Genomic DNA, 14,331 nt, shown 5'->3' with positions numbered 1-14,331 from the left:
ATGCAAGCAGTAAAATTTGATTAAAAAAAAACCCAGATAAAAATACACCTTATGGAACAGCGAGAACTGTGAAGAAACACAGGCACAGACACACAAGAACACGTACATTTTATGTTGTAGATATGTCGCAGTAGAGTAGTTGCCTGAGGGCACACACTTAATGTGTTGTGAAATGTAACACAACGTTTTTAATTGTATATACCAGGCATTAATTTTGCTGGTCCCCAGGAAAAGTATCTGCTGCCAATTGGGATCCATAATAAATACAAATACAAATCATAAACCGCTGTGAAATATATTTTCCATAACAAAAAATATTGTATTTTCAGCTGTTTGAAACTGGTGTACAAAACCGAAAGTAAAATACGCAAAAAGGGAAACTTAAGAACGGGCATCATAGAAACCCAGCACATAGAAGACATATACGGCTTTTAAAACTTGCTTTCAATGAGAATAACAGATAACTCAATTGAAATGTGACTTTGGCCGTGTAGCCCCAAAAAGTTACATATTGCAGCGTTAAAGGTAGGGGGATTCTACTTTGCCAATCAGACGTAGTTACTAGGCGGGCCTGACATTTCATTGGACCATTCAAGGTTCTCCTACCTGATTCCCTTCGGGTAGGTTACAACTTCAATGTAACCAGAGTGTTGAACGGTACTGGAGGTAGTTCTTCAGTTAATTTGATGTCTGCCATAGAGGAGTTTTGGCCAGGAATGTCCAGACTTTCACTTTTCGACTTTCAAAGTCTTAAGATTGTTGTAATTTCAAAGGCCTGTTAGCATAATGTAGCTAACAGTATATGTTTTTTTGCTAGCTATAACTGTATTCTTGTCTCCGCTAGCTGATTCATTGAGCGGTATGCAGCTAGCTAGCGTTGAATAGTCCCTAGGTGGTCTCACACGTTTCTTACTTTGCCGTGGACAACAATTTACTGTTAAATGTGAACTGACTGGAAGAACTAGCTAACTAATAAAGAACAACGATATGGTTTAAAGGGTTATTGTATCCTACGATAAGTCGTCGGTGAGAAGGAAAAGCGGAATTCGAACTGCCTCGATGTGTCGTTTGGATGTGGAGTCTGACGTGAAAGGACCTGAACAACATAGACATGTCCTCCCTTCGTCAAGGTAATATACTTTATTCAATCAAGATAATTTACTTGCTTTAGTTAGCATTGTGTTACCATGTTCGCTATTTTTAAAATCCGTCTTAGTACTCTGCTACGAGAAACGTCATAACTAGCTAACTAAACCTAGCTTGCTAACGTTTGCTACTAATTTGGCTAACGTTAGCTGAGCTGGCTAGCCAAGTTCTCGACTGCTCGCTAGTAATTTTTTTTGCATTTCGGGCTTCATGTAGCTGGTTGTCTCTGACACTTACAGCTCATTGTAGCCAATACGAGGTTGTATCAACCAGCCAGTTTAATTTGGCAAAATGTAGGCTAGGTGTCTGCCCTACACTAAGATTGATGAAATGGTTCAGGACCACATTCTGTTCTTTGTCGTGTGACAGCAGCCTGCGAAAATATATCTTATTTTAAAAATATGGATTGCATAAGAGCTTTTTCAGTTCGATATTAAAATGTGGTCAACTGCACCACTTGTTCACACATTAATCGTGATGCTTACTTGTTCACAGCTAATATGGGATTTTTGGATCCGATTTTAGTGGAAATATTCACAGATAACCAATATACTGTATCTGCCGATTTGTTTTATTATAGCAAAACAATTATAATAAAGTCAAATACATTTTCTGTATGGGTTGTGCTTAAAACAGCCCTACAAATATACTCATGAAGCTGATTTCTTAAATTTGAGGAAATAACATTAATGTAAGCACCAAACAAAATTTAGGAGCACCAAAAAATGTTTTTTTTTTAAAGAGGACAAACTGCGCTGATTCCAGCAAAACATTTTTAGCAGCCTTATGCCAGCCAGCTGGAAAACGACATAGGACATTTTCAATATATTGGTATTAGTTATGTTATCATCGATTGTAGAGCTGTAGCCACTGAATTCTGGTAGTCACTTGAAAGGAAAAACATTGACCACAAAATCTGCCGCTGACACGGTACTGCCTCTCGCCCCAAGCATTGCCTCAGTGAACAGTTCTTGTTAGGGGTAGGGTTGCACTATCTCTCAGTGAATGACATCAGGTACTCTCACACAGCTAGTTAGCTGGCTAAAAGGGAGTGGCGAAACTTGAATTTGGACCAGTCCGTGACAACCCAACCAATAAAACGTAGCTACGAAGTAGTAACCTATGTTTTTGAATGACACAGCTTGAGGAATACCCTTCGCAAAAAGCCAATATAAAACCCCAGATTTTGTGGGCTTCACTACTGTAATGTTAATGTTACCAGAGTTTGAACGCTCTTAGCATGACACTTGCTTTACATTTGGGCATAGCATCCATTGTTTGTCATGACACCCAACACCCTACCATGGCACTTCACTTAACAGTATATTCCCAGTGTACATTTTTTACACTTTATTGAGCTGGCTAGCTTCCAGCTCTCCGACGGGCGTAGTTTCTTGGTTATATGCCTAGTGTAGGGCTGGGCGGTATACTGTATTTTACTATATTACCAGTGTTGATGCACGGACCGGTTTGAGTTTTTACTTGACCTTCTGTAATGGTATTGCAAAGTCAGGTTTGTTAACCTGTTATGGCTAGGGGGCAGTATTTTCACAGCCGGATAAAAAACGTACCCGATTTTAATCTGATTATTACTCCTGCCCAGAAACTAGAATATGCATATCATTATTAGCTTTGGATAGAAAACACTCCAAAGTTTCTAAAACTGTTTGAATGGTGTCTGTCAGTATAACAGAACTCATTTGGCAGGCCAAAACCTGAGAAGATTCCATGCAGGAAGTGGCCTGTCTGACAATTTCTTGCCCTTCTTGATTATCTCTATCCATTACAGAGGATCTCTGCTGTTACGTGACACTTCCTACGGCTCCCATGGGCTCTCAGAAGGCGGCAAAAAGCTGAATCGTGGCTTTGCAGGCTCTGGTTGAAAAAAAGTAGCGCGTTTGGGTAGTGGCTGGTTACAGTACTGTGAGACTCAGGCTCGTGCCCGCGTCGACAGAATGCTTTGTTTTCTTTTGTCTGTTTACCTAAACGCAGATTCCCGGTCGGAATATTATCGCTTTTTTATGAGAAAAATGGCATAAAAATTGATTTTAAACAGCGGTTGACATGCTTCGAAGTACGGTAATGGAATATTTAGAAATATTTTGTCATGAATTGCGCCATGCTCGTGACCCTTATTTACACTTTGGATAGTGTCTTGAACGCACGAACAAAACGGCGCTATTTGGATATAACAATGGATTATTTTGGACCAAACCAACATTTGTTATTGAAGTAGCAGTCCTGGGAGTGCATTCTGACGAAGACAACAAAGGTAATCAAACTTTTGTAATAGTAAATCGGAGTTTGGTCAGGGCTAAACTTGGTCGGTGTCTAAATGGCTAGCCGTGATGGCTGGGCTATCTACTGAGAATATTGCAAAATGTGCTTTCACCGAAAAGCTATTTTAAAATCGGACATATCGAGTGCATAGAGGAGTTCTGTATCTATAATTCTTAAAATAATTATGTTTTTTTGTGAACGTTTATCGTGAGTAATTTAGTAAATTCACCGGAAGTTTTCGGTTGGTATGCTAGTTCTGAACATCACATGCTAATGTAAAAAGCTGGTTTTTGATATAAATATGAACTTGATTGAACAAAACATGCATGTATTGTATAACATAATGTCCTATGAGTGTCATCTGATGAAGATCATCAAAGGTTAGTGCTGAATTTAGCTGTGGTTTTGGTTTTTGTGACATACATGCTTGCTTTGAAAATGGCTGTGTGATTATTTTTGGCAGGGTACTCTGCTGACATAATCTAATGTTTTACTTTCGCTGTAAAGCCTTTTTGAAATCGGACAATGTGGTTAGATTAATGAGAGTCTTGTCTTTAAAATGGTGTAAAATAGTCATATGTTTGAGAAATTGAAGTTATAGCATTTTTGAGGTATTTGTATTTCGCGCCACGCGATTCCACTGGCTGTTCACTAGGGTGGGACGCAAACGTCCCACTTGCCCAGAGAGGTTAAATAAGCATGCCCAATTCAAGAAATTTAGAACCAGAAACAGATATTGGTTCTCTCCAGACCTGACTGCCCTTAACCAACTCAGAAACATCCTGTGGCGTTCTGCATTAGCATCGAACAGCCCACGTGATATGCAACTTTTCAGGGAAGTTAGAAACCAATATACACAGGCAGTTAGAAAAGCCAAGGCTAGCTTTTTCAAGCAGAAATGTGCTTCCTGCAACACTAACTCAAAAAGTTCTGGGACACTGTAAAGTCCATGGAGAATAAGAACACCTCCTCCCAGCTGCCCACTGCACTGAGGATAGGAAACTCTCACCACCGATTAATCTACTATAATTGAGAATTTCAATAAGCATTTTTCTACGGCTGGCCATGCTCTCCACCTGGCTACCCCTACCGCGGTCAACAGCACTGCACCCCCCACAGCTACTCGCCCAAGCCTTCCCCATTTCTCCTTCTCCCAAATCCTGTCAGCTGATGTTCTGAAAGAGCTGCAAAATCTGGACCCCTACAAATCAGCCAGGCTAGACAATCTGGATCCTTTCTTTCTAAAATTATCTGCCGAAATTGTTGCAACCCCTATTACTAGCCTGTTCAACCTGTCTTTCGTGTCGTCTGAGATTCCCAAAGATTGGAAAGCAGCTGCGGTCATCCCCCTCTTCAAAGGGGGGGACACTCTTGACCCAAACTGCTACAGACCTATATCTATCCTACCCTGCCTTTTTCTAAGGTCTTCGAAAGCCAAGTCAACAAACCGATTACCGACCATTTCGAATCCCACCGCACCTATGCAATCTGGTTTCAGAGCTGGTCATGGGTGCACCTCAGCCACGCTCAAGGTCCTAAACGATATCGTAACCGCCATCGATAAGAAACAATACTGTGCTGCCGTATTCATTGACCTGGTCAAGGCTTTCGACTCTGTCAATCACCACATACTCATCGGCAGACTCGATAGTTTTGGTTTCTCAAATGATTGCCTCGCCTGGTTCACCGGGCCTGTTGTCCGGGCCTCTGGCAGTCTCTATGGGGGTGCCACAGGGTTAAATTCTTGGGCCAACTCTTTTCTCTGTATACATCAATGATGTCGCTCTTGCTGCTGGTGAGTCTCTGATCCACCTCTACGCAGATGTCACCATTCTGTATACTTCTGGGCCTTCTTTAGACACTGTGTTAACAACCCTCCAGACGAGCTTCAATGCCATACAACTCTCCTTCCGTGGCCTCCAACTGCTCTTAAATACAAGTAAAACTAAATGCATGCTCTTGAACCGATCGCTGCCTGCACCTGCCCGCCCATCCAGCATCACTACTCTGGACGGTTCTGACCTAGAATATGTGGACAACTACAAATACCTAGGTGTCTGGTTAGACTGTAAGCTCTCCTTCCAGACTCGCATCAAACATCTCCAATCCAAAGTTAAATCTAGAATTGGCTTCCTATTTCGCAACAAAGCATCCTTCACTCATGCTGCCAAACATACCCTCGTAAAACTGACCATCCTACCGATCCTCGACTTCGGCGATGTCATTTACAAAATAGCCTCCAATATCCTACTCAATAAACTGGATGCAGTCTATCACAGTGCCATCCGTTTTGTCACCAAAGCCCCATATACTACCCACCACTGCGACCTGTACGCTCTCGTTGGCTGGCCCTCGCTTCATACTCGTCGCCAAATCCACTGGCTCCAGGTCATCTACAAGACCCTGCTAGGTAAAGTCTCCCCTTATCTCCGCTCACTGGTCACCATAGCAGCACCCACCTGTAGCACGTGCTCCAGCAGGTATATCTTTCTGGTCACCCCCAAAGCCAATTCCTCCTTTGGCCGTCTCTCCTTCCGGTTCTCTGCTGCCAATGACCGGAACAAACTACAAAAATCTCTGAAACTGGAAACACTTATCTCCCTCACTAGCTTTAAGCACCAGCTGTCAGAGCAGCTCACAGATCACTGCACCTGTACATGGCCCATCTATAATTTAGCCCAAACAACTACCTCTTCCCCTACTGTATTTATTTATTTATTTTGCTCCTTTGCACTTTCTTCCACTAGAAATCTATCATTCCAGTGTTTAACTTGCTATATTGTATTTACTTTGCCACAATGGCCTTTTTGCCTTTACCTTCCTTATCTCACCTCATTTGCTCACATTGTATATAGACTTATTATTCTACTGTATTATTGACTGTATGTTTGTTTTACTCAATGTGTAACTCTGTTGTTGTATGTGTCAAACTGCTTTGCTTTATCTTGGCCAGGTCGCAATTGTAAATGAGAACTTTGTTCTCAACTTGCCTACCTGGTTAAATAAAGGTGAAAAAAAACAAACATTCCAGTTAAAAGTTAAACATTCTCTTGTCAGACTGCGTACACAACAGTGATTGATTATCATTACCGATACAGGTAGTTTTTAACATTTAGAAAAACATTCGATTTATAATTTTCTATGAAAATATACTTAATGTCTTATGTACAACAAGTACAAATTTGCTTAGTCATCATGGCTTTTCTATTGTTAGCAAAACATGCTAATGTTCCTCATCCTCCACAGCACCATTCTCACTTAACGCAGCAATTTAAGGCGAGTTGCAGTAGAGAGAATTTCGGTAAAGAGAATTTAATCAGACTATATTTTTAAATATTTATATTGAACTGTTAATTTAAGTTATTCACTAACTGTTGGTATTTTGCTTTATGTCCTGTTTAATGCAGACAGTCAGCAAGTGACAAAAAGAAAGCTTTAGCGAAGGCTGGCAAAATTCAGAGAAAAAGTTTACACCAACCCAGAATTGCTGGAAGAGTACAGAAGGAAGGAAAGAGAGAGGTTGGGGGTTGGAGAGGTTACAGCAAGAGTTTTATATTTTTATATATGCCCTCATACAGTGTCAATAGGAAGTCAATACCCTACAGTGTTAGGAAGTCTACAAATAGCGCGGACGCGTCCACCACACACACAATCAGTAAGCCATTTAGTTTGTATTATAGGATGTCCACACACAGTCTAAGCCATTCAGTCCTTACTATAGGATGTGTACACACACAGACACAGTCTGTAAGCCATTCGGTCCCTACTGTAGGATACGCGCACACACGGTCAGTAAGCCATTCAGTCTCTACTATAGGATGATGTGTCCATAACAGTAAGATTTTTCCCATGTTTTGAGACATGCTCATTTCATGTCATGCTTCCTTCCCTTTTCCAGATATCAAAAATGAAAGCAAAATTGTAAAATCAATATCCGACAAAGCAACATGAAAAGAAGAAAAAACTGTGGCGGGACAACTCCACAGGAATTACAGAAAAAAGAAACTGCTAAAAGCTGTAATGACATAACACCATCAAGCGAGGAAAATGATACACTTCAACATGTTCAAGAAGCAAATTAAGAAGATGCAGCCTCCCCAAGAGAACAGCCATTCTCACCTCAGCAGGTAAATGTCCTGCCATCAACTCCTAAAAGAAGAGAGACATCTCTACAGACACCAGGACCAAGGAAGACATCTACCCCAAAGGAATCACCCAAAAAGAGGAACAGAAGAAAGAAAACACTATCAAAATTTTGGGCAAAGTTGCACTACACAGAAGAGAAGCTTCTGGAGAGGACCAAAGAGATGGTCAATCCAAAGAAAAGACTGAAAAGACTTGAGATGATGGCCAAGAGGAAGCAGGTAATTGTCAACATGGAAGGCAAAGAGGTGTCATCAGAGAACATTACAGCCGGAGAAGACTAATGCACACACTTGTTAGCCGCTTCCTTCATCGAGATGAAGTCAACACTAATAAATGGGTAATCTGGAGAACTTTGGAAAAAGGGACAGTTATTCCATAAGAGAGCCTTAATAACGGACGCTATGGCATATCTTCATAGAAGATTTCTGTCTGAGAATCCAAGGCACAACCTTTCCAAGGCTCAATTCTTTAAACGAGTCACAGACAGAGAAACATGTGCTTGCAAAAGGCATGGAAACTTTGGCTTGAAGATAAAGAAGCTGCACCAGCTTGGGGTCATAGAAACATCATCCCCAGGCCAGTGTCTGTAGTGACGATGACATGTCCTGCTCTGTTTTTGGATGTTTTCAGCCTATGTATGTTATGTACTTTTGAAGCACTGCAAAATGAATTTGATTGAACTTGAATCCATGATTGTGCCAATCTCTCATTTATTTTCTACATTAAATGTCATGTTTTTAATCATACCTCAGTCTTAGTATACTTATTATCATTACAGAAATTGTCGACCTCATTTCTGAAACCTAGGTATCATTACCGCAACAGGTGTTCATTTAATGTTATTTTAATGAATGGAAAAATTGTAAATTGCTTTTAAATGCATGTGCAGAATCTATAAGTTATGTTCTTTCAGGTTTGCCACATCATTTTGAAAATGTCAGGTTTCAATGAAATATCTAAAAATATTAGGTTGTAGATTGTGGAAGATGTTGCGGTAATGAGAGAGCAGTCAAAATCAAATGTTATATTTGTTTCAGAGTTTCAAGTAACTGCATGACTAACATTTTCAATTATTATTATTTTTTGATTATTAGCTTTCCTAATGGTATCGACTGTTGTGGTGATGAGATTTTTAAGGACTTGTTTTTGAAAATGTTAAATGTGTTAATTTAAAAACATTTACTGACAATTTAATGCTCACAAACACTTCAGACCTTGTTATTAATGCCTAAAAAGGAAATGTATTGCAAGTCTAAAGATTTCATGTTTGAAATCTTTGAAACCAAGATTTTGTGAGTCACCCTAATACAGAACATCAATAGACAAGAACAGCTCAAGTACAGAACTACATAAAAAAAATTTAAAAGGCACGCGTAGCCTACATATCAATGCGTACACACAAAATATCTACCGTAATTTCCGGACTATAAGCCGCAACTTTGTTCCCAGGCTTCGAACCTCGCGGCTTAAACAATGACGCGGCTAATATATGGATTTTTCCCGCTTTCATTTTTTTTTTTCTCCAAAAAACACATTCTGTGACGTGCTCAGATTTTTGGCGGCATGAAGCTTTCATTAGACCAATGAAATTGGCAAACGGGTTAAGGTCAAACAACTTTTTTGTTTACTGTTTAGATTAAATCGAGCGCTCTCAAACTTCCCATCATTCTGATTACGGTAGTCATTTTGTCACCATCATGGCAAAGACACGGAGAAATGCATATGATGCAGCTTTCAAGTTGAAGGCGATTGATCTGGCTGTTGGAAAAGGAAATGGAGCTGCTGCACGGGAGCTTGGTCTTAATGAGTCGATAAGACGTTGGAAACGGCAGCGTGAGGAATTGACTCAGTGCAAAAAGACAACTAAAGCTTACTGCAATTTTTTTTTGTTACAAGCCGTGTTTCATTAAAGCCTGTGTAAAGTTAATTTGTTTCAATGTACCGGTAGGCACCTGCGGCTTATAGACATGTGTGGCTTATTTATGTTCAAAATAAAAAAATGTTTTTAATTCAGTGGGTGCGGCTTATATTCAGGTGCGCTTAATAGTCCGTAATTTATGGTAGGAGAGGTGTTACTCATTTGTCATGTGAAACGTATTCTACTATATTCCAACGATAGAATTAGATGAATCATTATATTTCCATGATTCCAACAGTTCAATTAACTAGACCTAGATTTGTTTGCCTATATCATGCTGCGTGGCAGTGTGAAAATTATTTTAAAGTGCAGGATATGCATTTTCTTTAAGGGAGGGGGGTAGTTGGATTGAACGGTTTTAAATGGAGAAAGCCCCATTTTGAAATCACGTATAATTTGTTTCCACCCTAGGGTCAGGAACTACTCAGGATATTTATTCGAAACATAAAATAACTGTCATACCGTCAAATGTGAATAATATTGTGATATATTTTTTCCATATTGCCCAGCCCTAGCCTGGTGTCCAGTCTTGCTGTAGAGCGCCATGGCAATATTGGCTCATTGACATGTAAAGAGTGCCCTCTTCAGGACAAATATTGAAATGCAAAAAGAAATGTTCAGTGTTTCTCTGCATTTTATATCGGTCCTTTTCGGTCTAATAAATGCTGACACAAATACATCCGTAAAAGGCTAATATCTGCCGACCAGCTCAACTGTTCACTGTACAACAAGGCACATAAGTAATAATCTCATGCTGTGTCTATTAGTGAAGTGGCAGACCTTTCTGAAAGGAGGCATGTTACAATTAATTGATCGTTTTTGCTAATCAAGTGAGCATCTTTGTGTCCATAGTGATGTATAAGACCAAATACTTTAGAAAATAAGTCATTCTGATACTTCAGAATGTAGGTAAAATGTTGCAGGCAGTTATTTCCCCCTTGACTCTGGATCCATATGCTCAACCCCAACGAAATCAGTAGTTGAGGGCTTCTCAGTGTCTTGCATAGTGACTAACTTATTACCTCATGAATGTAACTCATCTCGTCAGGGTGGCTCTGCCACCCAGTGACAGAGCAGTCTGTCCGCTTAACTGTTCATAACTCTGATAGTATCCGCCTTATATCCCCACTGCACTTCCTTGTTTTCTTTTCTCCTCCCACTTTCCGCCACAGCCTGCACCCCTCCTTGCACTCTCCTGGTTGTATAGCTGTTGCCTCCAGGGCTGAGAGACATTATCACGTGCTTGTCTCAGCTAACTTTGTTGCCTCAACTTACTTCATGTGTGTATTAACAAGTGTTATGATACAGGAAATTTGACTTCGATACCAATTTTAGTATCACGATACTCTATTCCAAAACAGTACCACAAAGGCGTGTTAATAACTAAAGTCACAGAATGGCGCTTGATCCAGACTCAACTTCTGCTCTGTTCCATCGGTGGCCATCTTTTGAGTTAAATATCGTATGCATGTAATGAATCAATAATACAATCATCCAATCAATCTGACTTTGGTAAAGGCAATCTACAAAACAACACTGGTAATTTATTTCAAAGGTAAATAAAAAAAGGGGGGGGGGGGAAATCAAGATGGAGCCTAGGTCTATTTTCAGTACAGGTGAATGCATATTATTTCATTGGAGTGTGTGTGTGAGTTATTGTGCTTGTTTTAGCTGATTTTCATGGGGCTCCAAAGACAAACAATCCCAACATTTGCATATTTCTGTTACGGAACGCCTACTCTGAAGTGTGCAATTAACTCAATTTGCCTTTGCCAATGGAATGCAAAGGGTAAAGTCTACAAAACTTAATCCACTCTGTTCGTAACATGTCTTCATTTTGGGAACTGACATCTGTATTGAAATCAAATGTTTCATTGAGAAAATTAACTGAATGTCAGCCAAAATCCATCTTGTTTAATCTTCTCCCACTGCCGGCCACTGGGCTTCCTCTCACTATATTTGGCAGTGAGTGGAAACGCCAAGCGGGTGCTTCACGTTTATACATCCAGTGAAATGTCTCTCAATGTACTATCTGGGACTTTACTCTAAGTGCTGTAACTGGGCTGCACTGATGGACATACTTGATCCTCTCAATCACGTGATTGAGAGGATCACGTCTGTCCATCAGGGCAAGCGTACATGTCCAAACCTGTCTAGTACAAACCTTTTTGGATGTTTCGGTATACAGTTCAACACTAGTAGAAAATTGTTGTATGATGCAAGGAAAGACTTCACAATAACTTAGAATTATTACCACTGGTATTGACCATGGAAAGCTGCTGGTCTCTGATCCCATGTATTACATATCCTGCCTTTGTGACCTTGAGCAAGACGCAACCCCCCACAAAGTAAAATACTGCTATGATAGGCTACTGTATTAAAGACACAGTTTGTCAACCCTTTGTCTAGAGGTACTGGGTGTGCAGGCTTTTTATCCAAAGCTGCTCCTACACTGTCACGTAGAATAGGCCAGAAGGCTAAACTGGAAAACCTAACCTCTATAAAAAATAAAAAGATGGCGGAGCCGCAAAAGTTCTTCTGTGCAAAGGTGTTTATTTACATAGTGATTCCGGAACAAAACAACAGTACTGCCATCAAACATATACCTTATGGGACAGCTTAAAAACAAAGCTGCCCCACCCACAGCTCAATCCAAAATGCCTCTCCATGAACTGAGAGAGGCTCCTTTTGTAGGGGTAGCCCCTCCCCTCAGAACAATTAACACTAATTAATTAAGCAATTACCTATTCAACATACAGTTTCCATTTATCTAAACATACCAAAATATATACATTGCAACACGTTTATGAAACAACATCACAATATAACATTTACAAAATTACATCACTACTGACAGTGTCTTCCAATATGCCCGTTTACATTAATGAGCCATTCCGGACAGGCACTACAAAGTAAGCCCAATTCCCTTAGCTCGGGTCCTTATCCAGCATACCTGGAAGCGACAGAGATGGAGAGAGAGAGGAACAGAACAAACAACCGCGCTCATCCATAACATCGATAAGTATACTAAATATTGCTTATATTAAATATGAACACCTGTCTTTATTTCTTTATACCCTAACTGGTTACTGAAGTAAGTGTGAAATGTATGTACTAAGATAGAGACGTTAACTTGTGTGTCGACCCACATTGTTAACTTATCTGATAACGGAGCAGGGAGGAGTGATGAATGTGTGCGTGCGTTAACCTCTCTAGGCTAGGCGGGACGAATTCGTCCCACCTACGTAACAGCCACGGCTATCCTGTGGCGCGATTTTCAAAACCTTAAAAATCCTATTACTTCAATTTCTCAAACATATGACTATTTTACAGCCATTTAAAGATAAGACTCTCGTTAATCTAACCACACTGTCCGATTTCAAAAAGGCTTTACAACGAAAGCAAAACATTAGATTATGTCAGCAGAGTACCAAGCCAGAAATAATCAGACACCCATTTTTCAAGCCAGCATATAATGTCACCAAAACCCAGAAGACAGCTAAATGCAGCACTCACCTTTGATGATCTTCATCAGATGACAACCCTAGTACATTATGTTATACAATACATGCATGTTTTGTTCAATCAAGTTCATATTTATATCAAAAACCAGCTTTTTACATTAGCATGTGACGTTCAGAACTAGCATACCCCCCGCAAACTTCCGGGGAATTCGCTAACATTTTACTAAATTACTCACGATAAACGTTCACAAAAAGCATAACAATTATTTTAAGAATTATAGATACAGACCTCCTCTATGCACTCGATATGTCCGATTTTAAAATAGCTTTTTGGTGAAAGCACATTTTGCAATATTCTAAGTACATAGCCCAGGCATCACGGGCTCGCTATTTAGACACCCGGCAAGTTTAGCACTCACCATAATCATATTTACTATTATAAAAATTTCATTACCTTTTGTTGTCTTCGTCAGAATACACACCCAGGACAGCTACTTCAATAACAAATGTTGGTTTGGTCCAAAATAATCCATCGTTATATCCGAATAGCGGCGTTTTGTTCGTGCGTTCCAGACACTATCCGAAATAGTAAAGAAGTGTCACGCGCTTGGCGCAATTCGTGACAATAAAATTCTAAGTATTCCATTACCGTACTTCGAAGCATGTCAATCGCTGTTTAAAATCAATTTTTACGACATTTTTCTCGTAGAAAAGCGATAATATTCCGACAGGGAATCTCCTTTTCGGCAAACAGAGGAAAAAATCCCAAAGGCGGGGGCGGTCGGGGTCACGCGCATAAGCTAGTGTCTCTTGATGGGCCACTTGAGAAAGGCGATAATGTGTTTCAGCCTGGGGCTGGAATGACGACATTCTGTTTTTTCCCGAGCTCTGAGCGCCTATGGACGACGTGGGAAGTGTCACGTTAGAGCAGAGATCCTTAGTAAATGATAGAGATGGAAAAGAAGTTCAACAAATGGTCAGACAGGCCACTTCCTGTAAAGGAATCTCTCAGGTTTTGACCTGCCATTTGAGTTCTGTTATACTCACAGACACCATTCAAACAGTTTTAGAAAATTTAGGGTGTTTTCTATCCATATGTAATAAGTATATGCATATTCTAGTTACTGAGTAGGAGTGGTAACCAGATTAAATCGGGTATGTTTTTTATCCAGCCGTGTCAATGCTGCCCCCTAGCCCTAACAGGTTAAAGTACCAAATGCTGCCCGCGGCCAGTGACGGACTTCTACGTCACATTACCTTCCTCCTCTCCTGAAGCGACCAGGTTCGGGAGTCTGGATAGGTAGTCTGCCGTGACATTTTCTTTTCCTGCCTTATGACGGACACAGAACCTGAAAGGCTGGAGCTCCAGATACCACC

General features: G+C 40.3%; 1 protein-coding gene across 7 annotated transcripts in view; it reads left to right on the top strand.

Annotated features, from left to right (window-relative positions):
• Nucleotides 1-374: 374 nt before the first annotated feature.
• LOC106607647 (SERTA domain-containing protein 2) overlaps nucleotides 375-14,331 on the top strand; it is a 39,730-nt gene continuing 25,773 nt past the window's right edge. The window contains exons 1-3 of one of the 7 annotated variants that reach the window (XR_006770277.2): nucleotides 391-525; nucleotides 999-1,130; nucleotides 7,325-8,318. Coding sequence is in view for 3 of the 7 variants with exons in the window: in XM_082976773.1 (XP_082832899.1) it covers nucleotides 1,060-1,130 (71 nt within the window). In the remaining 4 variants the exon portion in view is untranslated. Of the gene's footprint in view, nucleotides 1,131-6,672; nucleotides 6,728-7,324; nucleotides 8,319-14,331 lie in introns of those variants that run through there. The other 6 variants (XR_006770276.1, XR_006770275.2, XM_082976773.1 and 3 more) reach the window with 6 other exon arrangements.

This window comes from Salmo salar, chromosome 06 (assembly GCF_965601325.2).
Source record: "Salmo salar chromosome 06, fSalSal1, whole genome shotgun sequence".
NCBI classification, from domain to species: domain Eukaryota; kingdom Metazoa; phylum Chordata; class Actinopteri; order Salmoniformes; family Salmonidae; genus Salmo; species Salmo salar.
The sequence above is the reverse complement of the archived record's forward strand: the minus strand, read 5'-3'. Positions and strand labels throughout refer to the sequence as shown.